This window comes from Schistocerca nitens, chromosome 10 (assembly GCF_023898315.1).
Source record: "Schistocerca nitens isolate TAMUIC-IGC-003100 chromosome 10, iqSchNite1.1, whole genome shotgun sequence".
Classification (NCBI taxonomy): domain Eukaryota; kingdom Metazoa; phylum Arthropoda; class Insecta; order Orthoptera; family Acrididae; genus Schistocerca; species Schistocerca nitens.
In genome coordinates this window covers 90,172,780-90,199,460 of record NC_064623.1, presented here as the reverse complement: position 1 = coordinate 90,199,460, position 26,681 = coordinate 90,172,780, and the positions used below count along the sequence as shown (strand labels likewise).

The window sequence follows — 26,681 nt, the reverse complement described above, 5'->3', positions numbered from 1 at the left end:
TATCATTTTGGCAGTACATCAGGTACACCAAACAGTGGGCCATAATAACATCTCCATCGCTCACGGTGGTGGACAGCATGTCGTGTCAACACCACGCTCTTACAAGGCACACCAACGTAGAATTAGTGGAAAATACAAATATAGTGCTCCATGATCAAGAGGATATACAGGACAAATGGATATTACAGTAATTCAGGGTAGTTAGGTCAGAAGGTGAAGGACATTAAGTTACATACTAGTCTTCATTGGGAATTTCATTAGTAGTTTGCGGCAGTCATAGCCCAGTTATTGAACATTTCTGTGCCATGTATGTAGTATTACAGAAAAATGTTCATAAATTGTTTTACAGAGAACATTGGCATTCATTGCCTAATTATAAATCATAGAAGTCATTCGTTTTACAGAGAATATTGAAATTCGTGGCCTAATTACAAATCATCTGAAGTCACTCGTTTTACAGAGAACACTTTACAGAGAACATTGGCATACATTCCCTAATTACAAATCATAGAAGTCATTCGTTTTACAGAGAACATTGAAATTCGTTGCCTAATTACAAATCATCAGAAGTCATTACTTAAAACAGGAGGTAGTCAGTAACATAGTATTACAGAATAATGTTGATAATTAATCATTGGTCATCCCAATACAGAAATCAGTAGCATTCATTTCCCAGTTACAAAGCATTATTAATTAATCATTGGTCATCTCAATACAGTAATCAGTAAAATTCATTTCCCAGCTACAAAGCATTATTAATTAATCATTGGTCATCCCAATACAGTAATCAGTAGCATTCATTTCCCAGTTACAAAGCATTATTAATTAATCATTGGTCATCCCAATACAGTAATCAGTAGCATTAGCATTCATTTCTCAGTTACAAAGCATTATTAATTAATCATTGGTCATCTCAATACAGTAATGAAATTATACGCATAGTATTTATGCATTCATTATTCAAGTGACATACTATTCAGAGCTAATCAGTATTACTCAGAACTCTCTTAAACTGGTATCATTATTTGGGACTCGTAATACATTTTTTTGTTAGCAATGCATTGCTTTGGGTATTTATAAGGGAAAGCAAGACGAGAAAAAGAAAAAAATATGCTTCTGGGTTGTTCCTATAAGTGAAAATGAGTAACGTCATTCGTCATGAGTCAGCTGTAGCAAGGTTATGAAACAAGTAGAGTATATGTAATCACATTCATAAATGACATAGGTTTACTGAACAACTGCTTATAGCACATTAATTTCATAAATAATTTCTCCTGCAAAAATATATATATAAAAATGGATTATTAAGCTGAAAGAAGAAACGCATTTTATGCTGAAAAGTAGTGAACTTCGAATTAACAGGTAGTGAAATGTGTATAAAGATGTGTTCCATAGCTGTCCTTTCCAAAACCTTCAGTCATTATACTATGCAATATAACACCTGCTGTCAAAGCGAACTGCAACAAATACTTAAATAACTACATAGCATGAATACATAACTTCCACATTATCCTCATCTGTAAAGACAAACTTCATTATCCATCACTTCATTATCTATATTATCATAACTCCATTATTATCATCACCTGTAAAGAAAAACTTCATTATCCATAGTAGCATAATCTTCATCATTATTCATCAGCATTCATTATCATCTGCAAAAAATCACTTCATTACTCATTACATAACTATTCCTTATCTCTAGCATATTCCATCACTAAAACTAAGATGTGTAGTTCTGTCTGACAGCCTGCATCAATCGCCTCGTATTCTGAAAGAAAAATTAGTTAAGACAACTATTCTACGATGTGTATAGTATATCCTTGTTAATGCTTGTTAATTCTGATCCATTTACTCTTCCTCACGAGGTTTGTATCTTCTTTCGATCATTCCGAAGGTAAAATTCCCAGTTCTGTTTAATTTATTTCTTTCACGCATCATTTCTTTCTGAAATTGATGAACAGAGATTAATATCTTGCATTTGAATCATATACTCATTAAATAATGACTGGTTTATGGTAACATAATTAAGCATACAGGATAACATGACAGAAAACGTAATATGTGAAAAACTTATATAGTGTTCAGAGGCAAAAATGTACTCAGTGTAACACGATGTAACAGTAAAGTAGTCACGACATTGAGATATCATAAGGCAAAATGTCAAAGTCAACTGGTGTTTGCTATATCTTAACTATTTCATAGTGCATACAAACTAAACATGAAACATTCGTATATACCTAAGAAAGACAAAAAAATGTGACGTTCGTTGTGTTCAGCTTGTATGTTGTGTGGTTAATAGAGGCGAGAATTAAAGACTTTAATGGAGAGAAAATTTAATAAAATTAATATGTCACTAGATAGCATTGCATAATTATTCATAAGATACGTATGTTTCTCTGGAAAAAATGTGCACAGTCTGATATGTAACAACAAGAAGAGCGACCTGCTAACCTTACCTTGCCGGGCACTTGCCAAGAAAAAATACGATAATCATCAATAAGTAGTCATGTGAATATAATTGCAGAAATAGTCATAAATTGTGTAAATTCATCTGGAAAAATATGCACGGTCTGATGTATAACGACAAGAAGAGCGACCTGCTAACCTTACCTTGCCGGGCACTTGCCAAGAAAAAATACGATAATCATCAGTAATTAGTCATGTGAATATATTTGCATAAGTGATCATAAAAATTATCAAATGGAATTTTAGCATGTTAAATCATAAAGTGTCTTCATTCAATAAAAGGCTTGATGTTTGACCAATGGTGGTTGCCTTTAGATTTTCTGGTTCTCAAAGTTTCGACGTGTACAACATTGGGGTGAGGAATGCTGCGAATCCGATATGGTCCTGCGTATAGAAGTTCAAATTTACTGCACCTACTTTTTCCTTTGTTGGATAAATAGTGTGTACGTACTAATATTTTCTGTCCATTGTGAAAGTCACGGCGTGTACAAACCTGTTTTTGCTGTCTTCTCCGGCGCTCTGCGGCACGTTTGATGTTGTTCAGCGCAATGTCGATTATTTCGTGGTGTCGTAATCGACGAGATGTAGGAAAGTTTACTAATTCTGTAATTTTGTTAGGTGGTTCAACATTTTTCAGTATAACAGACGGAGATAGCGTAGTGGATTCATTTGGAATCGAATTAATTAAATCTTGGAATGAGAATATGTGTGTGTCCCAATCAATATGTCTTTTGTGGCAGTGTATTCTACACAGTTTACCAATTTCTTTCATTAATCGTTCACAAGGGTTCGAAGAAGCATGGTACTTGGATATATAGCTCGGAGAAATGTTTCTAGCTCGTAACATGCGTGTCCATATAGCAGATCGAAATTGTGATCCATTGTCAGAAATTACTTTCAACACATGCCCTACATGAAATAGAAAATGTTTTACAAATGCTTTCGAAACAGTTTTAGCAGTAGCTTTGCGTAACAGAGTGAAGGTAACAAATTTTGAAGTGAGTTCAACAGCGACAAAGATGTAGCAACAACCTCTATTAGTTCTCGGATTTGGACCAAAAATGTCTACAGCGGCCATATGACTCAATTTAACAGGTACAATGGGATATAATGGAGGAATATGTGAAGTTGTGTCTGACTTAGCTTTCTGGCAGATTTTACATGACGCTAAAACTCGTCGTATTACGTTTCTCCATGTTCGAAAAATAACAGTTCTGTCTCAGTATAAGAAAACATTTTCTAGCTCCTTAATGTGCGTAACTTAAATGAATATACCAGATTAATTTGTTAACCAGTTCGTCAGGAATGCATAATAACCAATTGTTGCTGTCAGGATGAGAGCGGCGAAATAGAATGTCATTGCGTACAGTGTAATGGTTTCTAATCGTAACATTATCCTATCGTTGTCTTTATTTTTCTCTTTTGCTATGCCCTGTAATGACGACGAAATAAAATTTTCAAATGCAACTTGCTGAATGTACATGACGCTGAAATTTGCTTTGCAGAAGTTGGTTGCGATGTCTTGCTGATTGTTGCCGAGAGAACGAGATAGTGCGTCTGCTACAACATTTTGTGTGCCGGGAATGTGAACTATTGTAAAATTAAATTCCTGCAAATAAAGTTTCCATCTGCTTAATCTGTCGTGAGTAAATTTAGCCGAAAGTAAAAATTGTATTGCTCTATGGTCTGTGTAAACGGTGGTATGTTTGCCATAAAGAAAATGCCTAAATCTCGTAAAAGCCCAAACAACACATAATGCTTCAAGTTCAGTAACAGAATAATTTCGTTCAACAGATGACAGAATGCGACTTGCAAATGCGATGTTTTTAATTACAGTACAACCATCTTCTTCAATTTCCTGAAAAATATGTACGCCTAAAGCGGTGTTGGAACTGTCGGTGGCAATGGAAAAATTTCTGGTAAGATCTGGGTGTGATAAAAGTGGTGCATTCAACAAGGCTTCTTTGAGGTTCACAAATTCAGAATGTCCTTGCTTATCCCAGGACCAAATAGTGTTTTTACCTGTCAATTGACATAATCTAGGTGTGTCTAAAGCAGAGTAATGAATGAATTTACGAAAAAAGTTAATTAAACCCAAAAAACTGCATAGTTGCTTCTTCGTTGTAGGAACAGTAATATCATGTAGAGCTTGAAGTTTTTCCAGATCAGGCGCAATGCCTTCTGCTGAAATTACATGTCCAAGAAATTTTATAGAAGTTTAGCCAAAATGCGATTTACTGAGGTTAACTGTGAGTCCTTGTGCACGAAAAGTTTGTAACAGTTGTTCAAGAATCATATTGTGTTCAGACCAGTTAGCTTCTGCAATAAGAATGTCGTCTACGTACGTCGTGATTCTGTCTTTAAGTTCTGTCGGAATAAAAGCTGCAGAAGAAATAGTTAAACCGAATGGTAATTTGCAAAATTGATAACAGTCGTCAAAACAGAGAAAAGCTGTGTACTTTCTGCAGTTCGGATGGAGCTGAATTTGCCAAAATCCCGATTTTAGATCTAATGTACAATAAATAGCAGTACCGTGAAATTTCTGTAGTAGTTCCTCTAGTGTCTGTGGTCGATCTGTTTCATTAATAATTATGTCACTGATGTGACATGAATCAAGTACAAGGCGAAGTGAGCCATCTTTTTTCTTAACAATATGTAGCGGGTTTATGTACGGACTAACTGCTGGTTCAATAATTCCTTGGTTGAGCATATCTTGCAATTCTTTTTTAACTTGTTCTCTGTGGATATATGGAATGGGATAATGCTTTGCTTTAGATGTGTCGTGCTGTTTGACTTGAAATTCATACATAAAACCGGACATAGTACCAGGAACATTGTCAAAAACTGGAGCTTCCTGTAAAAGAATTTTGTGTAGTTGCGTGCGTTCGTCGCCTGTATTTGCACTGCTTTGTTTAACTTTATCAGAAACCATCTGCATTACGTCGTAGTCAGCTTCGTCTGGAGTAGTGGTGGACAGGAAATCGCGTATCTGTTAGAAATCACAGTGACTGAGAAGTCACAGATATCACAGTAGCAACTTTACAGAATCTAACTGCGATTTCAGTCACAGTTAGCAGTCGCAAGTAGTATTTCACATTCAATGACGTGAGCCATCTATTGTTCGAATTTAGCACTGCTTTCTGCGATTTCAGTGACAAGTCGCAACTAAGAGTCGCAAGTAGCAACTAAAAAGCGCGGTTAACAGTGCAATCTGTTGGCCAAAGTTCGTACTACGTCCAACTCTGCGATACGGTATCGAGTCCAACTGCGATTTCCGTGACAACTCGCAACTAAGAGTCGCAAGTAGCAACTAAAATGCGCAGTTAACAGTGCCATCTGTTGGCCAAAGTTCGTACTACGTCCATCTCTGCGATGCGGTATGGAGTCTAACTGCGATTTCCGTGAAAAGTCGCAACTAAGAGTCGCAAGTAGCAACTAGAAAGCGCGGTTAACAGTGCCATCTGTGGGTCAAAGTTCGTACTACGCCCATCTCTGCGATACACTATTGAGTCCAACTGCGATTTCCGTGACAAGTCGCAACTAAGAGTCGCAAGTAGCAACTAAAAAGCGCAGTTAGCACTGCCATCTGTTGAGCAAAGTTCATACTACGCTATTCTCTACCGAGTCAAACTGCGATTTCTGTGACAAATCGCAACTAAGAGTCGCAAGTAGCAACTAAAAAGCGCAGTTAACATACTTTTCCTAGTGTCATCTGTTGACCGACGTACGTACTTCGTTATGAGAGCCTTGTGCCTCACGAGATCGATGTGCTGTGTGTGCATATGAAGGGCTTATTTCAATAGTGGTAAAAGTCCATTTTTGTTCATTTTGAGATACAGAGTCAAGTTAAATGAGCGCTGAAAAATCTGCAGTTGAAATACCAGAAATGTTCAAGCATATGGCTTCTTGCTAGAGATGAACCTTTATTTATGTTTGTTTGGATCACTAATTTCAGAAGCATTATAGACAGAAAAGTGGAGGTAATGGACTTGTACCACTATTGAAATAAGCCCTTCATAGTATATGACGACATGCACATTCAGCATCAGTTATAGTTGGTCAAATACTGCTTTGACTCTGAATGTATTATATTAATAAGAAGCAACATTGCCTTTTTCTCCTGAAAATATCAAGTAACGTAACAAATGTGTTTGATTCTGCTTCCAATATGACAGTTTTGGTTAATACTCCACATGCCTACAGGACTTTGCAATGTTGACACAGCAGAACTCAGACATCTGTATAAGTGTAGAGAAATGAAAACAGTCATATGAATGCCTCACTTTTGTTCCGACACAGTTCAAGACTCGGGAGAAAAGTTTTACACCTGGTGTTCTACATGGCAACTTCACACACAAGAACTTTTTGCCGACACTACTACCACCTACATAAGTAAGCTTTTCCTGTGTTACTTTCAAGTAATGCACTTAAGCTATTCCTGATTTAACTGGAAGATCTGTACTTCCCACTTTCATATCAACAGCCTCAAAATGCATATTGTGGACTTCGGGATACGTTACAGGTCAGTGTCACACCAAGATTGTGGAAAAAGGGGGGGGGGCGGCATGTCACTCTCCAACAAGTGTTTACCAATAAGTAAGTGGCGGAAAATTATGGGTATAGGACAGCTTAAACATGTGGAAAATGAGATTTTTATTATTCACTCAGTGTATTTGACATTTATTATTCCTTTAAAATCGCACAACTTCAATAAAACACAGTTGAATCTTTCACACACTTATTTCACTTTTAAACTGCAAATCCCCTAAGAGCTGTCTTGAATCTTCACGAGTCTCTCTCAACAGCCTTGATGTGGATAGATACGTACAGCAACCAGTAATCAGAGTCAGAACTGTGTCTGCAAAAACACAAGGATTATTAAACAATTTTTGCTGTCCTTAATTACTAGCAATATAATTGACAGAGTAGATTGCTAATATTTGCTATAATGAATATCACATTTGCAAGAACGATCTCACTGAAGTAATTAAGTCCATCGAAACACTTAGAAACTATCCTCTCGTCTGACGAAAACGGTCTAAAGACGCAGTGGCAATTTCTTCAGATCTGTTGACAATGATATTTTGAGTTATCACTTTACTGAGTGACTGAAATGTAGTTCAGGTACCTGTGAACATAACAATATGTTAGAATTCATTTTCTAAATACGAACTATTATGGTACTGTACGGCTACTTACATATTAATATTTTCACAGTTGTTTCTTTAATACAAAATTAAAGCCAACAGAAGAAAAAAACGTAAAACATGCTTGCCAATGACAGGTTTGTTGAGATGCAATTTTCTGTGTTGACAGATGTAACTTTTTCATACGGTGGTAAGTCACAGAAATCGCAGGAATCACAGAAATCGCAGAAGTAGCAGAAGTCACAGAAATCGCAGAAGTAGCAGAAATCGCGGAAGTAGCAGAAATCGCAGAAATAGCAGTGGCGGAGGGATACACAACCTATGTTCCTTACCTGCGACTCTTAACTGCGACAAATCACAGTTAAGAATAACAGATACTGAAAAGTAGCATTCACAGAAATCACTGATATCGGAAAATCGCAGTTTAGCCCATCACTAGTCTGGAGTATTATAGTTATGTACGTGTACGTATCAGTGAACAATGTGGAATTACAGTCTATGTTACGTGATGCAGAAATGACCTCTGTACGATCAATTGTTTGTTCTTCCGCAGATAAAGAATGCTGAAATTCTAAAGCCAATTGTACATTTTCATCCTTCAACATTAAATAGGAATTTTGAAAGTCAATAATGGCATCGTGTTGTACCAGAAAATTCGTACCTAAAATAATGTCTGTCGTCAATAATGGAACAATCCAAAAATTTGAGTGAAATGTGTGACCTGCAATACAAAATGATAAATGCGTCTGTAATTTAACATCTACTCCTTTACTCGATACTGCTCCTTTCACTTTCGTTTTGCCTAATGGTAATGTAGGATACGTATTCTCTTTGTTACACTCGTTGAAAGTTTCTTCATTTATAACTGACATAGGTGATCCAGAATCGATTACTGCTGAAAATTTCGATGAACCAATTTTAATTTCGATGACAGGATGTGAAATGGTTTTCTGAACAACTGGTCTTTCCTGCAAAAGAGTGTCTCGTATGTCGTCAAAAGTAATAACATTTTCGTGAACAACTTTCTGCGTATCTAAAGTAGTGCTTGTGTTACTGGAAGATGCGACCTGTACAGTATCTAGTCAGATTCTATCTGACGTGTTATTATTTTCTGGAGGATGTTGTGGCATTTCGATTATTTGAACTGTTCTGTTATTTCTTCCAGACGTATTACGTTCTGGATGATATCTACTGTCGGGTTCATTCATGATTATTTGTTGTGGCGGATGTTCTTGCTGCTGATAAGATAAACTGTTATTAAATGTACGCTGAAAAATTGTGCTCATTATTCTTACGTCTGTCGTAATAGTCATTTTTATATGGTGCATTGCGATAGGAATTGAAATACTGTGTTTTCTGTACGTAGTTGTTTCCTTGCTGCCGTGTGTTACTATTTGTTGGAGCTGAGACTATACGTGCACGCGGCGAGACATTAAAGTCTGGTTGACCTTGTGCATTACACTGTTGGTTGCGTATGCTAACCGGTTGACTTTCATGCTGTTGTGGTGAAAAACGTCGATTGTTACCAAAATGTGGTTCCTGTTGCTGATAATTTTACACATACTGATGATTACGATTTTATCTGATATTAAAGTTCTTGTGGTTGTCACTTCTTGAGCGTCTAATAAAAAATTGTCACTTTCGGTAAAATTTGTCATATCGGGTTTTCTTTACACTTTTCTTAATACTAGGTAGAGCAATAGTTAAAGAGCTGTTTTGATAGATATAAAGGATAGTAGAAGAGAAGGCAGCAGTGCAGAAAACTAAAGATGAAACAGCACTACTACAGCTCGGGGCCCTATGCACGCTACGGCACATATTCATTAAAGCGTAATGAATCCCCTGAGGTCTATTACGTACTGCAAATAAATTTTAGCTTTTGTGTTACAGGCAATGGCGGTAAAAATTCAGAAATAAATTGCTGTATCCATGCTAATTGTTGTTTCTTCATTACATGCAATGCTATTGAAAGTACAAAAATAAATTGTCGTATACAGTTCAAATTGTGTATCTGTGCTCTGTCATTATTAAATTCCTTAGATTTTCTTACAGATAAAAATTGCTCGTAATCTACGTTCTCGTCACTGAATTTGAGAACACGTTCAGGTTTGTGTGAGAATCTGTTTGTCTGTGTCATTTCGTACTTCAAGTTGCGTAGCTTTTCAGATTTTATGTCGCGTAGCTTTTCGGATTTTAAGTCACGTAGTCTCTGTAGATTACCCAAATTATATACGCTGCGTGAGTCTGACAAATGTTCGCAAAGTGGCGTCTGCTGTGATGTGGTATTAACTGAGACATTTTTCATTTCTGTTACTTTAATACTTTCGTTAATTTGGTTATTCTGTCGTTCACTTTTATTATCGACTTCCGTATCCAGAGTGTGTGAAATTTCTGGTGACTTTAAATTAAACTCGTCGCGTATCTGTGTTGCGTTTTTAGGACATTGTTCAGCGACTGCACTAATTTCGTCTATATGTGATTCTGTTGTGGTTGCATGTCTATTATCTAATTCTTGTGCAAAAGTTCCAACTTCTTCATTACTGTTACTAGCACAAGCCTTAGTATCCACACGTAATTGTACTTTAGTGTCATGACATTGCACGGTAACAGCTGTATTCTGTTCACTAACTTGTTTGTTCTGTTCGTTAAGGTTGTCTTGTTTTTCGTCCATCAGTTTGAAACTTTCATTAATTTGTTCATTAAGTTGTTGGAAATGGTTGTCGAAACTTTCATTAAGTTGTTTGTTCCGTTCATCGAATTGTTTGTTCTGTTCATCGAGTTTTTTAATAATTTGTTTGAAATGTTCATCAAGTTGTAGTAAAAATGCGATAACTTGATCCACAGTAATATTACCTACTCTATTCTCTGTGCTGTTTGACGGCGTATCTGCATTTGTTACGTTTTGTGAAACCATTTGGTCATTCTGCGATTCTTGAAAAGGTTTGCTAATCGGATGTGCACTGTTAATCGCTACACTGGAATTAAATAAATCTGTCCTACTCTGATTACACTGTTCCTTTACGTTAGAAAACTTCGTCTGTTCGTCACGTGAGTTTTGCAAACCGGTTGTGTTAAGCTGGGCAGCGCTCATTGCAACAGAACGCCCCACGTCATCAATTGTCGTTAAATTAACAGACGACGCAATTGAATTTATCTGTTCGTCAATAAGATCAAAATCAACATTGGTGGTCGGTACACACTGATTGTCACTAAATGGAGGATTGTCATCATTACATTGTGTGTCACAATTACTATCGGTCAAGTTGTTTAATTCGGTTATTTCACTCATTATACCTCGCGATGCACTATTAATAGTCTTTCGCGGCATTTTTACACAAGTCACAATTATTCACAAATGAGACAAAGACAATACAAAATGCAACAAACACAAATACAACAAAGAGCAACGAATTGCCGATGATCTGTGGAATAAAGTCACAAAATTAGTAAAAGCGTTGCGCCAAAAATGCTAATTACATTAAGTAAATAAGAGCAAATATCTGACTACTTTTCAGAAGATTCTCAAAGAAATACGATCCTGTTCCGGATGTCGCCAAGTGTAGCCTCCCCACAGATATTTAAAAAAGACAATATTTAATTGTAAATGGTCATCGTGCTAAACGTAACCTCCCAGCAGAAATAAAAGAAAAGTCTGTGATAATGAAAACGAGCCAAATGTTTGCTCCCCACAAAAATTATAGAATAATAATGACCCAAATATACACTCGACACAAAAATTAAGAAATTAAGATTAATCCTTAAACCCACAATAATAGGGCAGCATCGCTGACCTTAGGCCCTGTGCAATAATTAATCTGCTAAATTGATTCTGGGAGGAAAGGCATAGGAAATATTGTTTCAGTTGGAATGATTCTTTTTTTTTAAACGATTACTTTGAAAACATAATTATTATTGGGGCATTTCTTGAACAAATTAATTACGATTAACATACATTACAATATCAGATGTGCGCAATGCTGCTTCATTACCTTACTTAACAATATACCTCGTCCCGAACCTTGACCATAGACCCATGTCGACGCCCGCCGAATCCTCACACGCTACATCCGACTGAGTCCAACTCGCAACTGAACTGTTCCTGCCGACTCGCTACATGCAACTGAACTCTCGCGCAGTCAAGCGCAGACTAGCAACGATAAACAACTCTCTGGTCAGAGATTCTGTCATGCCTCGCCATCGCTGGTACTGAATACATACGCGTTTCAACACAGAATGTATATGCTTCGCCAGGATATGACAGTTGGTCACACATGTGATTGAAGAAGGAACCATCGCGTCTTTTTCCTACAATGATTTAGGAAAACCATGGAATACTTACATCACAGCCAGAACCACAAGACTCCATCCTCCTGTATATGTGGTCAGTGTCTTACTAACGCCATTGCGTCATTTAATTGGTCCCTGTTATACAGTATTCCTTTAGTCATAGACAATTTGCATCAGATAACTTATAATATAAAACTCAACCTTCTACTGCACTGCTGAACCCTCAATGGACACCTACTGGGGACATAAGGAGAATGAGCATACACATTTCCGTTACCTACCATTAGTCCATCTGGAGAACTGAGTCACTCCACTTCCTCGTGATTTAGATGTTGAGCTAAGATGAATGACAGACATTACTATAATGTACTATAGAGCTTACCACACTTTCTTGTAAAATCATGACACTGTTATCTTTTATTTTGATATGAAATGTCGTATTTATAGCTCACCATTACTGTCAACTATTGTCTCTCCTCCAAGTAATTTCAGATTGAGTAGCATGGATCAGTGTCAGCAATACGTTTTTGAGATCCATGTCCTTTAAGTCTGGCAATCATTACACAATGCTCTGTAAAGCAAACAGTTCCACAGAATATATCTAGACTGGCCACACTGCCACAAACGTTACTGTAGTTCATGTCGCCTTTGTCTTTGTACATATACATAGTGAATGGCCTGTGACTGGGCAGATAGAGTATCACATCATTTTACAAATTGCTCTCTACATGATGACTTGTATAAATTCATATTTTCTCTTGCCTATGTTGTAAGTTATCCATTCATTTTGCTAGTAAAATATGATATTCTTTGCAGGTCACCTACATGCTTCCATTAGATTGCCTTGCATAACTAATTTTGGGCTCCTTTTTCCCATGTTTCCAGAGCCAGGGCTCTGGGAACTAGGTGTGACAGCAGCAAAACCAGTGGTCGTTGAGGAATATAGACCAACACGAGCACCCGAAGCTGGTAAGTGTCTGTTAATTTTAGTAGCATTTCTGATAGACTGTTCACCTCCCAGCAGCTGAAACGTCCAGTACTACTACTTCCAGTAGTTCAACCTGCCAGAAGGACGGGCGCTAAAGACTACACTAATGAGCGCCCATAACACCATATCCATCCATGCCAGAAGGCGAGATCCGTTACACATACACCCAGGCAACATGTGGCGACAGGACACTATTTAAGACTGAGTAATTGCCCCCCCATGAACCACGGACCTTGCCCTTGTTGGGGAGTCTTGCGTGCCTCAGCAATACAGATAGCTGTACCGTAGGTGCAACCACAATGGAGAGGTATCTGTTGAGAGGCTAGACAAACGTGTGGTTCCTGAAGAGGGGCAACAGCCTTTTCAGTAGTTGCAGGGGCAACAGTGTGGATGATTGACTGATCTGGCCTTGTAACACTAACCAAAACGGCCTTGCTGTGCTGGTACTGCAAATGGTTGAAAGCAAGGGGAAACTACAGCCGTAATTTTTCCCAAGGGCATGCAGCTTTACTGTATGGTTAATGATGATGGTGTCCTCTTGGGTAAAATATTCCGGAGGTAAAATGGTCCCCCATTCGGATCTCCGGGCGGGGATTACTCAAGAGGACATTGTTATCAGGAGAAAGAAAACTGGTGTTCTATGGATCGGAGCGTAGAATGTCAGATCCCTTAATTGGGCAGGTAGGTTAGAAAATTTAAAAAGGGAAATGGATAGGTTAAAGTTAGATATAGTGGGAATTAGTGAAGTTCAGTGGCAGGAGGAACAAGACTTTTGGTCAGGTGAATACAGGGTTATAAATACAAAGTCAAATAGGGGTAATGCAGGAGTAGGTTTAATAATGAATAAAAAAATAGGAATGCGGGTAAGCTATTACAAACAGCATAGCGAACGCATTATTGTGGCCAAGATAGACACGAAGCCCATGCCTACTACAGTAGTACAAGTTCATATGCCAGCTAGCTCTGCAGATGACGAAGAAATTGAAGAAATGTATGATGAAATAAAAGAAATTATTCAATAGCGAAGTGAGACGAAAATTTAATAGTCACGGGTGACTGGAAATCGGTAGTAGGAAAATGGAAACAAGGAAACGTAGTAGGTGAATATGGATTGGGGGTAAGAAATGAAAGAGGAAGCCGCCTGGTAGAATTTTGCACAGCGCACAACTTAATCACAGCTAACACTTGGTTCAAGAATCATAAAAGAAGGTTGTATACGTGGAAGAAGCCTGGAGATACTGACAGGTTTCAGATAGATTATATAATGGTAAGACAGGGATTTAGGAACCAGGTTTTAAATTGTAAGACATTTCCAGGGGCAGATGTGGACTCTGATCACAATCTATTGGTTCTGAACTGTAGATTAAAACTGAAGAAACTGCAAAAAGGTGGGAATTGAAGGAGATGGGAACTGGATAAACTGAAAGAACCAGAGGTTGTACAGAGTTTCAGGGAGAGCATAAGGGAACATCTGACAGGAATGGGGGAAAGAAATACAGTAGAAGAAGAATGGAAAGAAATACAGTAGAAGAAGAATGGGTAGCTTTGAGGGATGAAGTAATGAAGGCAGCAGAGGATCAAGTACGTAAAAAGACGAGGCCTAGTAGAAATCCTTGGGTAACAGAAGAAATATTGAATATAATGGATGAAAGGAGAAAATATAAAAATGCAGTAAATGAAGCAGGCAAAAAGGAATACAAACGTCTCAAAAATGAGATCGACAGGAAGTGCAAAATGGCTAAGCAGGTATGGCTAGAGGACAAATGTAAGGATGTAGAGGCTTATCTCACTAGGGGTAAGATAGATACTGCCTACAGGAAAATTAAAGAGACCTTTGGAGAAAAGGGAACCACTTGTATGAATATCAAGAGCTCAGATGGAAACCCAGTTCTAAGGAAAGAAGGAAAAGCAGAAAGGTGGAAGGAGTATATAGAGGGCCTATACAAGTGTGATGTACATGAGGACAATATTATGGAAATGGAAGAGGATGTAGATGAAGATGAAATGGGAGATACGATACGGCGTGAAGAGTTTGACAGAGCACTGAAAGACCTGAGTCAAAACAAGGCCCCATGTGTAGATAACATTACAGCCTTGGGAGAGCCAATCCTGACAAAACTCTACCATCTGTTGAGCAAGATGTATGAGACAGGCGAAATTCCCTCAGACTTCAAGAAGAATATGATAATTCCAATCCCAAAGAAAGCAGGTGTTGGCAGATGTCAAAATTACCAAACTATCAGTTTAATAAGCCACGGCTGCAAAATACTAACGCGAATCCTTTACAGACGAATGGAAAAACTAGTAGAAGCCGACCTCGGGGAAAATCAGTTTGGATTCCATAGAACTATTGGAACATGTGAGGCAATACTGACCCTACGACTTTTCTTAGAAGCTAGATTAAGGAAAGGCAAACCTACGTTTCTAGCATTGGTAGACTGAGAGAAAGCTTTTGACAATGTTGACTGGAATACTCTCTTTCAGATTCTGAAGATGGCAGGGGTAAAATACAGGGAGCGAAAGACTATTTACAATTTGTATAGAAACCAAATGGCAGTTATAACAGTTGAGGGACATGAAAGGGAAGCAGTGGTTGGGAAGGGGGTGAGACAGGGTTGTAGCCTCTCCCCGATGTTATTCTGTCTGTATATTGGGCAAGCAGTGAAGGAAACAAAAGAAAAATTCGGAGTAGGTATTAAAATCCATGGAGAAGAAATAAAGACTTTGAGGTTCGCCAATGACATTGTAATTCTGTCAGAGACAGGAAAGGACTTGGGAGAGCAGTTGAACAGAATGGGTAGTGTCTTGAAAGGAGGATATAAGATGAACATCAACAAAAGCAAAAGGAGGATAATGGAATGTAGTCGAATTAAGTTGGGAGATGCTGAGGGTATTAGATTAGGAAATGAGACACTTAAAGTAGTAAAGGAGTTTTGCTATTTGAGGAGCAAAATAACTGATGATGGTCGAAATAGAGAGGATATAAAATGTAGACTGGCAATGGCAAGGTAAGCGTTTCTGAAGAAGAGAAATTTGTTAACATCGAGTATAGATTTAAATGTCAGGAAGTCGTTTCTGAAAGTATTTATATGGAGTGTAGCCATGTATGGAAGTGAAACATGGACGATAAATAGTTTGGACAAGAAGAGAATAGAAGCTTTCGAAATGTGGTGCTACAGAAGAATGCTGAACATTAGATGGGTAGATCACATAACTAATGAGGAGGTATTGAATAGGATTGGGGAGAAGAGAAGTTTGTGGCACAACTTGACTAGAAGAAGGGATCGATTGGTAGGACATGTTCTTAGGCATCAAGGGATCACCAATTTAGTACTGGAGGGCAGCGTTGAGGGTAAAAATCGTAGAGGGAGACCAAGAGATGAATACACCAAGCAGATTCAGAAGGATGTAGGTTGCAGTAGCTACTGGGAGATGAAGAAGCTTGCACAGGATAGAGTAGCATGGAGAGCTGCATCGAACCAGTCTCAGAACTGAAGACCACAACAACAATTGTACCAGGTTTCGATATAACATTTACAGTTTTCCTGTGACATTTAACAGCACCTTGACAATGGATTGCTGTAACAGGGAGCAACTTTTGACCACTTTGCTATAACATGGGTAAACGTGTTAGAGCTTCACTGTATGATGCAGCAATTTATTACAATTTCATTCTGATAATTACACATACACATAGACAGAAAAATAGAATACTATTTAAGTTTGAGTAGCAGTACAGAGTTTTGCTATAATATGGGGAAAGCTATTAATGTTTTATTGTAACATGAAGCGCCTTACTACTGCTTTGCTATAACATGGAGAAACTATTAACCATTTTGCTATAATATGGGGCAATTTTTTACAGTAATAAGTACTGGAAGATAGTTGTGTTATAAAAAGAGTGAATGAAGGACTAGCAGTGTGAGAGGAAGAAAAGGACACAGTTGCCATGAAAATAGTGGAAGTGACAGAACAGTGCTAGGAAAAGGGTGAAGGGATAGTTCCAGAGGGCGGGGGGGGGGGGGGGGGAGGAATGAAGATAAAGAGAAAAAAATAAAAGTGGATAAGAGCCAGTGATAATGAGAGACAAATTGTATGATAATGACAACGAGGAAGACAGAGATAGTGAGAGTGAGAAGCCACAGAATGAATAAGTGATAAAGGTCAACTGGGAGCGAATGGGTATGAGCGACTAACAGCGATAGGCTAATTGGTGTGTGTGAATTACAGTTAGGAGAGCGTTTCGGAGCATGAGGTGAGTTGCATGTTAAAAATAGCGCTAAATGTTTGCATGCCAAAATGTATGGGAATATTTTTAAAGATGCTGAGGAAGGTATAATGAGGCAGCTGGTACCCCACTTTACAGTCAGAGTATTTTAAATAAACAGGAACATATTCACATTCTAGAGCATTTTTGCACTAGTTATGAAGTGCTGTATCATTTATCATTTCAGCTGCATGGGCGAGAGATTGGGGAGAAGGGAGGCGTATGATCCAGGACAAGTATCAAAATGTTAAGTCAATGACATGATTGGACTTGCTGACTTCTCTTTATGAGCAGTGATATATTATTGTTGCACCTAATGAAATCTGGGAGTGGTAACAGTATTTGATATGTGGGGTAGTGGCAGACACCCTGTCAGCTTACAGTGACCCTATGCATCTTTACTCTATTTCTAATTACAGTGGACTTTTCGTATTTTTTATGAGTAGCACCTCGAGACTACCGAACTACAAGACCTTGCTTCAGCGTCCAAGGCTATCATAGTATCTCACTACAAACTCACAAGCAATAACAAAATGAAGAGTTTTAGAATTGTTTTGGCTTCAACTAAACTCTCTTTCAACTACTAACCTTGTGTAAACTTGTTTGAACATTATTTAGGCTACTGTGCTCAATGTCGAACGTTTACTGGAAAATTGGTAATTCTAACCAGAAACAAAGTTAGACACATCACTTAATCCCCTGCTATGAATTGTCAGTTTCTTAATTAATGCTTTAATCCCTTCCATTGTAATACCATAATCACTTACTTGATTCTGAGTTGTGCACACTTTCAAACATTAAAAGCAACAGCAGTTATTATCTCAGTTAGCTAATAATGTGTGTATTAGTTGTTCCTTTCGTCAGTTTTAATGAGCAGTGTAATAACCACGTTTACTGTTGCCAAAGAAAGTCAATGCAGAAACAGTGCTTTTTCAAATAGTCACAACAAAATATTAATAACTGTACTAGCTAGCTTAGGACAAAGTAACAGCATTAAAACAGTGAATTCTCGTGTTAATAATCTTGTGCAAAAGCACTGATATGCTGTGTTGCTAAAGGCTGTAGGTATATAGCAGTTATCACAAATTGACTTTACACACAAAATAAATATCACAAGGCACTGCTCATTTTCTTAACAGAGTAAATACAGCTCACATCATGTATGATTTACCACAGTCCGTTTATTGTGCCTCTGTAGAGAGCACTGTCCCTGTGTCATACCTCACTTATTGCCTATTGCAGACTGTGTCTTTGTCTCTGTGAAAATTCTCCCGTGTGTAATAACTTTTTACACCCTCCTGATCATCTGTATTTCCCCAATGCAGAGATACATAACTACTGATACTGATCAAGGTAAGATTACAGATCAAGTTTTACATTGTCATTTTCTTTGATTACCTCCACCCATTTCTGTAGCTACAATTACTAGTATGTACACCTGGACACTTGTAGATAACTTGAAATCTACATGTAATGATTGAAGCAAATATTTTATAAAATACATACAAAAAATTTGAATATATTGTGTTGTTACATTAGTGGTTAATTAGAATGGATATCTTACAATTTCACAAGATGTACAACTACTTCCTTTACAGAAATGACTGAATTTAATTAAATCCTGTCATAATGCAGCCAGCAAATTAACAGGTCTCCACCTTTTACATGAATGAACACCGCATTAACTGCAGTTGCTATTCCGCTTAACAAATGGTAACTGTGGGATAGGACTTAAGTAAATTTAAAATAATGTGCTTGAAATAATAAGATAAAGCTTTTGGAAGTTAACTTTTACCATAATTATCCCAAAAACTCAGTAAAGCATAATTTTTCTTAGCAAATGTCTGGCTTTCCCGTCACTTAACTGTCACTAGCTTTTCTTGTCAGAAATGGGAACGACAGAGAAAATTTTGCCATTTCACAGGTCAAATGGCTTTCGAATTTTATTTGCTCAGTGATACTCTTCTCATCGTAACACACTATTACTTTCTGAGGAAGTAAACAAACTTCACAAATATGGCTAATTTAATTACAAGACTAAAAATGTTTAGTTAATGACATGATTGGACTTGCTGACATCTCTGTATTTGCAGTGATATATCATTGTCACACACAATGAAATCTGGGAGCGGTCACAGTTTTTCACATGCGGAGTAATGACAGATACCATGTCAGCTTACAGTGACCCTATGCATCTTTACTCTATTTGTAATTACAGTAGGCTTTTATCGTCTTTTTTATGCGTAGCTCCCCAGGACTACTAAACTGCATGATCCTGCTTCAGAGTTCAAGGCTATCATAGTGTCTAACTACAAACTCACACGGCATAACAAAATGAAGAGTTTTAGAAATGTTTTGGCTTCAACTGAACTTTCTTTCAAATGTTAACCTTGTGTAAACCTGTTTCAACATTATTTAAGCCACTGTGCTTAATCTGGAGCGTTTAGTAGAGAATTGGTAATTCTACCTAAAATCAAGGTTAAACACACAACTTAATCTGCTACTATGAATTGTCCATTTCATAATTAATATTTGTATTACCTTCCACAGTAATTAATTCTCTGATGTGCACACTTTCAGACTTAAAAGCAGCGGCAGCTATTATCTCAGTTTCGTAATAACTTGTGTGTTATTTGTTACTTTCGTCAGTTTTAATAAGCAGCGTAATAACCACATTTACTGTTGCCAAGGAAACGCAATGCAGAAACAGTGCTTTTTCACATAGTCACAACAAAATATTAAACATTGTACCAGTTAGCTGAGGATGAAGTAACTGCTTTAAAACAGTGAATTTTCTTATTAATAATCGTGTGCAAAAACACTGACATGTTTCATTGTCGAAGGCCTTAGGTATCTGAACCAGTTCATACAATACATGGAAAGGTAATCACTTTGAAAACGCACACTGTCGCATTTGCTGTGAAGCAAAACTACTGATCGCTCCATTAATTATGAAATTGCTTTGAAGTTCTTTGAAGTCACACACTGTGTTATGTAAAATGAATAGTTAAGCAGAATAATATTTTTCTCACTAACACACTTTGTTTCTTTTATGTCTTACATTGTACAAAACTAACAAAAATGATTAATTTGAACCCTATTACAGAAAATGCATCAACAATGTTTCGATCTTGCTTGTTGATGGTCGTAATCGACGAATTATGGGGTCAATTTGTGGCTGCTCTTAAATATGGGACCTTTAATTTCCTATAACAACCCATATAGAATCTATCCTCTTGACGTGCATTTACGTCTGTTTGTACTCCACCTTCTGTACATGATGTTGATGATTTATTAGAGACTGGTAATTATTATTTAGACCAGAAACCTGTGACATGGCATCTGCTGTATTATTCCTCTTTCCTGAAATACTATAACAGTCACACCGATACGAGATACAACCCTACATTATTCCAACTACTTGTACTCATATAGCAGCTATCACAAATTGGCGTTACACACAAAATAAATATCATAGGCCGCTGCTCAGGTTATTTACACAGCAAATACAACTCACATCCTGTCAGATCTAGCACAGTTAGTTCATTCTGCCTCTGTAGAAAGAGACCAATCGCACTGCATCATACTCCACTTACTACCTACTGCGGACTGTGTCTTCGTCTCTCTGAAAAATCTGCTGTGTGTAATAATTTTTCACACCCACTAAGTCATCTGTACTTCCCCAGTGCAGAGATACGTAACTGTTGATACTGATCAAGGTAAGATTACAGATCAAGTTTTACATCATTATTTTCTTTGACAACCATCACTCACTTCTGTAGCTACAATTATTAGTGTATACACTTGCACACTTGTACATAACTTGAAACCTATGTGTAATGATTGAAGCAAATATTTTATAAAATACATACAAAAAAATTTCAATATATTTTGTTGTTACATTAGTGGTTAATTGGAGTGGATACGTTACAATTTGTCAAGATCTCTAGCTACAATAAGACTGTGCTAAACTATTCTGATAGAAATTAAATTAGTTATTCTTCCCAAATTGAATTTACATGACTCTTTAGTAACAATAGATATGAATTTAATTAAATTCTGTGGTTATGCAACCCACCAAATTGTCATGTCTCCACTTTTTATGAGAATGAGCATTGCACTGCTGTTAGTGTTCCACATAACAAATGATAACTGCGGGATAGGTTTTAAACAAATTCAATCTAATGTGCTTCAGGTAATAAGATAAAACTGCTGAGAGTTAACAATTACGATAATTATCCCAAAAACACAGTAACTCACAGTTTTTCTTAACAAACGTCTGTCTTTCCTATTACATGTCTATCACTAGCTTTTCTTGTCAAAAATGGAAACGACAAGGAAAATCCTGGCAGTTCAGAGCCCAAATGACTTTACAATTTTATTTGCTCAATGACACTCTTCTCATTCTAATACTGTTACTTTCCGGGGAAGTAACCAGACTCCAGAAATATGACTTACTTAAATAACTCAACTTACAACATGAATTAATAAATTCGGTTGATAACTAATTCAGTACACTGTTACATTTATCTGATGGAACATCTTTCGCCATATTCGGATTGAAATTATCATTAATAAGTTATCTGTAGTTTACAACACTAAGAAAGTCTTAAGAGAATGCTGTTCCATTACAGAATGACTATAATTGTCCAACCAACAGTATCAAAAATGGTTACACTGGTAAATGGTTGCACTGCAAAATGCTGTGGCGCTGAAAAATTTGTTGAAGTTTACAGAAACATGGATGGCAACTTGTTACAGTTTCACAGCGATATGCAGCAACTTAGCTTTGCTGTAATGTGGAGAGCAACTTGTTACAGTTTTACTGTAACATGGGGCAACCTGTTTCAGTTCTATAGTAACATTGATATCTGACTCTCCGTTAGCTGAACCTGCTGTACATTCACATGCTGTCAGCTTCCAGTGCTAGAACAGAACTTATGATCCAGTAGTTAACAACACTGTCGATTTCTGACATGTGTAGTGTGAAGTTATATCGTGTACACTGTCAGCTTCTGATTCTAGAATACTATTTTTGTTCAAAACGCCAGACTGCTTGTCCCACCAATCACTACCTTGCTTGCTCAGCATTACAGCAGAAGAAACAGACATTTTGTTCTGCAAGATGTACTTTCTCCTTCTTATAATGTTTGGGTGATTTTAAAATTATAAGAATCCTCAATAGACGCCCATATGAATGTTTATTATTGTTGTTCAGTATGCTATCTCATCGAAGCGTTATGTTTCCTATTGTCTAATGTCAGAAGGACACAATGTTTTGAACTGCATGGTGAAGTCAATACGTTATCACGGGATCACCAAAACGTTTGGTTGGCAGTGATGTAGATTTTAGACATGAGTTTTCGACGTATTTAGCTATGAGGATTACATTGTTTACTTTGTAAATTTGTGTCAACAAGAGTACTTTGCGCTGTAAGTCAGTGTAGAAGTGGTGCTCATCATCTCAATCACATCTGTATGCAAGGCACATGTATATTAATAAGTAATACAGATTACTACAATGTGGAAATATTGAATTTAAAGTTCTGTTCCACTTGATAAGTGGTGTAAAACAATCAAACTTAAGTCATCAACAAGTGAGCTTAAACTATATCTTCTACTACTTGTACCAGTATGCAACACAAGTGTATATTCTTTACAACTTATATGAAAATTAAGCTATGAGACAAGTGTGATGTTATTTTTGTTCAGAAATCTTACATAGTTTGTGAAATAATACAACTTTCTTTTGGGGCAGTATTTGAATTTATGTTCATAATCAGAAATCGGAGACTGGACTTGTGTACTATGGTAAGCAAGACGTGAACATGTGTGTGTGTGTGTGTGTGTGTGTGTGTGTGTGTGTGTGTGTGTGTGTGTGTACATGTGCATGTGTGTGCACGAGCGCATGTGTGCATGCGTATAGCTCAAACCATTACTTACTGTAGTAAATATTTATACTTTGGTGGAAAAAAATGTATTTTCGAGATAAGTACCATATATCTCCATTTTGTTTCACCTGTATTTTTAGACATCTCTATCTCATTCCACAACCATCTTTGATTGTGATGTGTAGTAGTTAAATACTTCACTTAATTAAGTTCTCCTTGTGTATTACAAAAGCATTCAGCTTAAGTTACACATTGCAAATAAAGATCTCATGAAATGACTTTCTTCCTACCTCCCTAAAATGGCATTCACTAAGTTATCTGTATGTGGCTCCATTGAGTGTTTTTATATTGCATACTTTAATTATATTTTTTTGTATTATTTGCTAGCTAATTGTGGAAAAGACAATTTAGAGAGCTTTGGAACCCTAGTTACAGTAGGTAAGTAATCCAATCTTACTCAAAAGTTGGTTTCACAGATGGGCACGAGAAATGTTGAAACACTAGTAACGAAAAGTAATAATGGCAAATTGAAATCACCAATTATATTTTTCTGCTGTAGAAAATGATGTGTTACCTTCCTCCACCCTAGAATGGTGCTTGCAAATGTGAAACATTACAGAAAACTTTTAAAATGTGAAATGTCTGTTTGGCATGATTCTTTCAAGGAATGAAGCACAAAGGTGCAATTTATACACTCAATTTGAGAATTCAGTAAAATGCCTGAGGCACCATTTTTGATGTGAATGTGTCTGAAAATAACGCTGTAAGATTTGACAAGCACAATGTATTTTTACCGTTGCTGACGTATTGTGGCAGACATTTTGAATTTGGATAATTCAACATGGATGTGGAAGAGATTTAATTTGTCAGTCTGTTGTATCTTACGCAGTTGTGATACAATAATCGAATTTTTTTACATTCACATGCGCCACGTTTCCTCTCAGTTCATGAGAGAAGTACTGCATGTGTGTGTGTGTGTGTGTGTGTGTGTGTGTGTGTGTGTGTCTCACGCTTCACTAAAACTTTAAGGCAATTCACTTGATGCAAACATTTTTGTCTTAACATGCCACGATCTTACAGCAGGCAACTGAAGATTAAGTATTGTTTCAGTATTGAAATACTACCTATCTCTGAACATTGCACTTACCTTCATTTCAGTGGTCATGTTATGCGCCTGTTTTTTCCATAACTGCTCCACACCTAACGCAAAATCATAGTTGCAAACACTACACATACTAGAATTATTAATTCCACTGGCTAATGAGATATACATCAGTACCTGTGATTGCCAGTAGCTAATAAATGTAGTTTAAATTCTTATACTGTATTACTTGGTTCACCTTAAATAAGAGGCTGCTCAGGAAACACATTAAGCTACAGGCCAACAGGTGTGGTTAGGTCCCACAGGCCAGCAGGAGAAACCTACCTATGACCTGTTCCTGGAAGGGATCACCGATCAGCTACACACTTCAGTGCCACTTCTCTACTGCCTGCGAAGATCCCAACACATAGTCCCCCCCCCCCCCCCCCACCACCACCACACTTAAGGTCCACCCCTGATCGACAAGATGCTCCACCCAACCCGACTAAAAGGAAACACATCAATTTCGCAGATATGTTACTCCTAGAACAAGAAAAATAAGTTTGCAACATATAATGCAAAGATCTTAAGTTTCAGGTATTAATGTGAGTGTTTACAGGCATGACTCTGATAACAAGTATTATGGATGAAGTAGAAGTATTTATAACTTAAAATTGTTTACTGGTACCTAATGGTACTTGGAAGGGTAATACGAAGTATAGTCTGTTGGTAAACTGTAGAGTGAGCGAGCGAGTACCAAGACGATAGGTTCTTCCAAAACACAACATTATAGACTAAATAATTTTAACATAAGAACCAAAGTCAGTGATTCCACTACAAACACAGAACCGAATGCCTGTTCTTGTGTCTGTATGTTCCTCTACTGCTTTTAGTAAAACGAACCCCATATGGTGGAATCAATCTGTAGAATTTAAGACTTGTTCTTACTTTGCATTTCCACTAACAGGTAGAAATTTTCTTTGAAGGCCTGCATTGAAACTTGACAATTCTTGCAACAGGAAGAGTGTTTAAAAAGTAATGAGAAATTTATAATTTTGCGTGTTGTATTTGCACTACTTTTTTATCACTGACTTCCTAAACATGTATGAAAAGTATATCTACAATGTTATGCATATTGGGTATTTACTCTGTTGTCTGCTGCAAAAAAAGTTACATGTGTTTTGGTAGTATCAACGATAATTTATTTTGAATAAAAATACAGTAGAGAATCTGTATTAAATTTTGTTATAAGAACGGAATAAAATGTATCAAATTTTAGAAATATTGCTTTTGGTGAGTAAAAGCGGTATAAATATTATAAAGTGGGCCATAGGGGATAACAGCTTTACAAGTATGGTTGAGATTAAAGAAAGAAACAGTTCCAAATAGAAAAAGCGCTGGCGTAGGTGTATAGTACGTAATGGGAAATCTTTTGAAGAGGATAACATTGCTGTATATTAAAAAACAAAGTTCTTACCAGAAAATAAAAATTAATGTGTGAACACACCTCATATGTCAAGTTTTTTACATAAAAGTCCATAATTGGTGTACTTGTTTCGAAGGAAATTGTAGCAGTGTTAAGGATAGCTATTGCACAGGTGTTTTAAGCAATATGTAATAGACTCAGGTGAATAGTATCCGAGATAGAGTTTTAGTGACAGAATACATTCAAATGTTGTTGCTTCATAAGCATTAAAAGTTTTACATGACTGAATCACGTTCTACTAGTGAAGAGTTAAGTAATGTTATTGTGAGGTTCTTAAATTATTATGATTTTGTACAACTAGTGATGGAGATATTTATTGCTTTGGATCACATCTGACTGTATTTATCTTGGAAAACTGTTTAACACTTTTATTACTATGTAGTACATGTCTAACAAAGAAATTTTATAGTGTATTATCATAGTCAGGATTGTAATGACACACAACGCATTTTTAAGAAATTATTCATTGTCTATTTACATACATCATATTTTAGAGGTCATCATCAACAGTGTCACTGTCATTATCGTTGTCATCGTCATCGTCGTCACTTTGTAAATTAACAACTAGAGCATCTAGTAGGTCTTCAATAATCCCATCTTTAACCCAGTACTCTCTTTAAATTTCTTACGCGGAGGCAGTATGCACTCCTGTCATCTTGAGTTATCCTTTAAAACCCTGTAACAGTTGCGACAAGTGTTTGTATATGCTTTTTCTCGGTTACTGCAAAATTTAGTTTGGAATAAAAAACGGAAACTCAGAAAATTGCTTCATACCTTCTTTCACCAACTGCAGCAACTTCGTCATGGAAATATCTCCAAGCATATTTCTTCCTCTGGCGAAATAAAAATTTTTCCCACGCCATTTCAATTGGATGTAAGTCACAGTTGTACAATGGAAGTTGCAGGACAGTGTATCCATGAATTTCAGTTATTTTATTAAATACAAATACTTTGTCTTCTGACTTTTGTTGTTTAATTAAATCAAATAATTTTGTTTTTCTCTTTGATAATTCAGCTTACACATTATTTTTTAACAACAATTCAATCATTTCTCTTTTATTTGAG

General features: G+C 36.8%; 1 protein-coding gene across 1 annotated transcript in view; it reads left to right on the top strand.

The window, feature by feature from the left end:
- LOC126209905 (collagenase-like) overlaps positions 1–26,681 on the top strand; it is a 391,700-nt gene that overhangs the window by 133,261 nt on the left and 231,758 nt on the right. Inside the window, exon 4 of the mRNA XM_049939026.1 lies at positions 12,789–12,872. Within this exon, the coding sequence (XP_049794983.1) occupies positions 12,789–12,872 (84 nt within the window). The remainder of the gene's footprint in view (positions 1–12,788; positions 12,873–26,681) is intronic.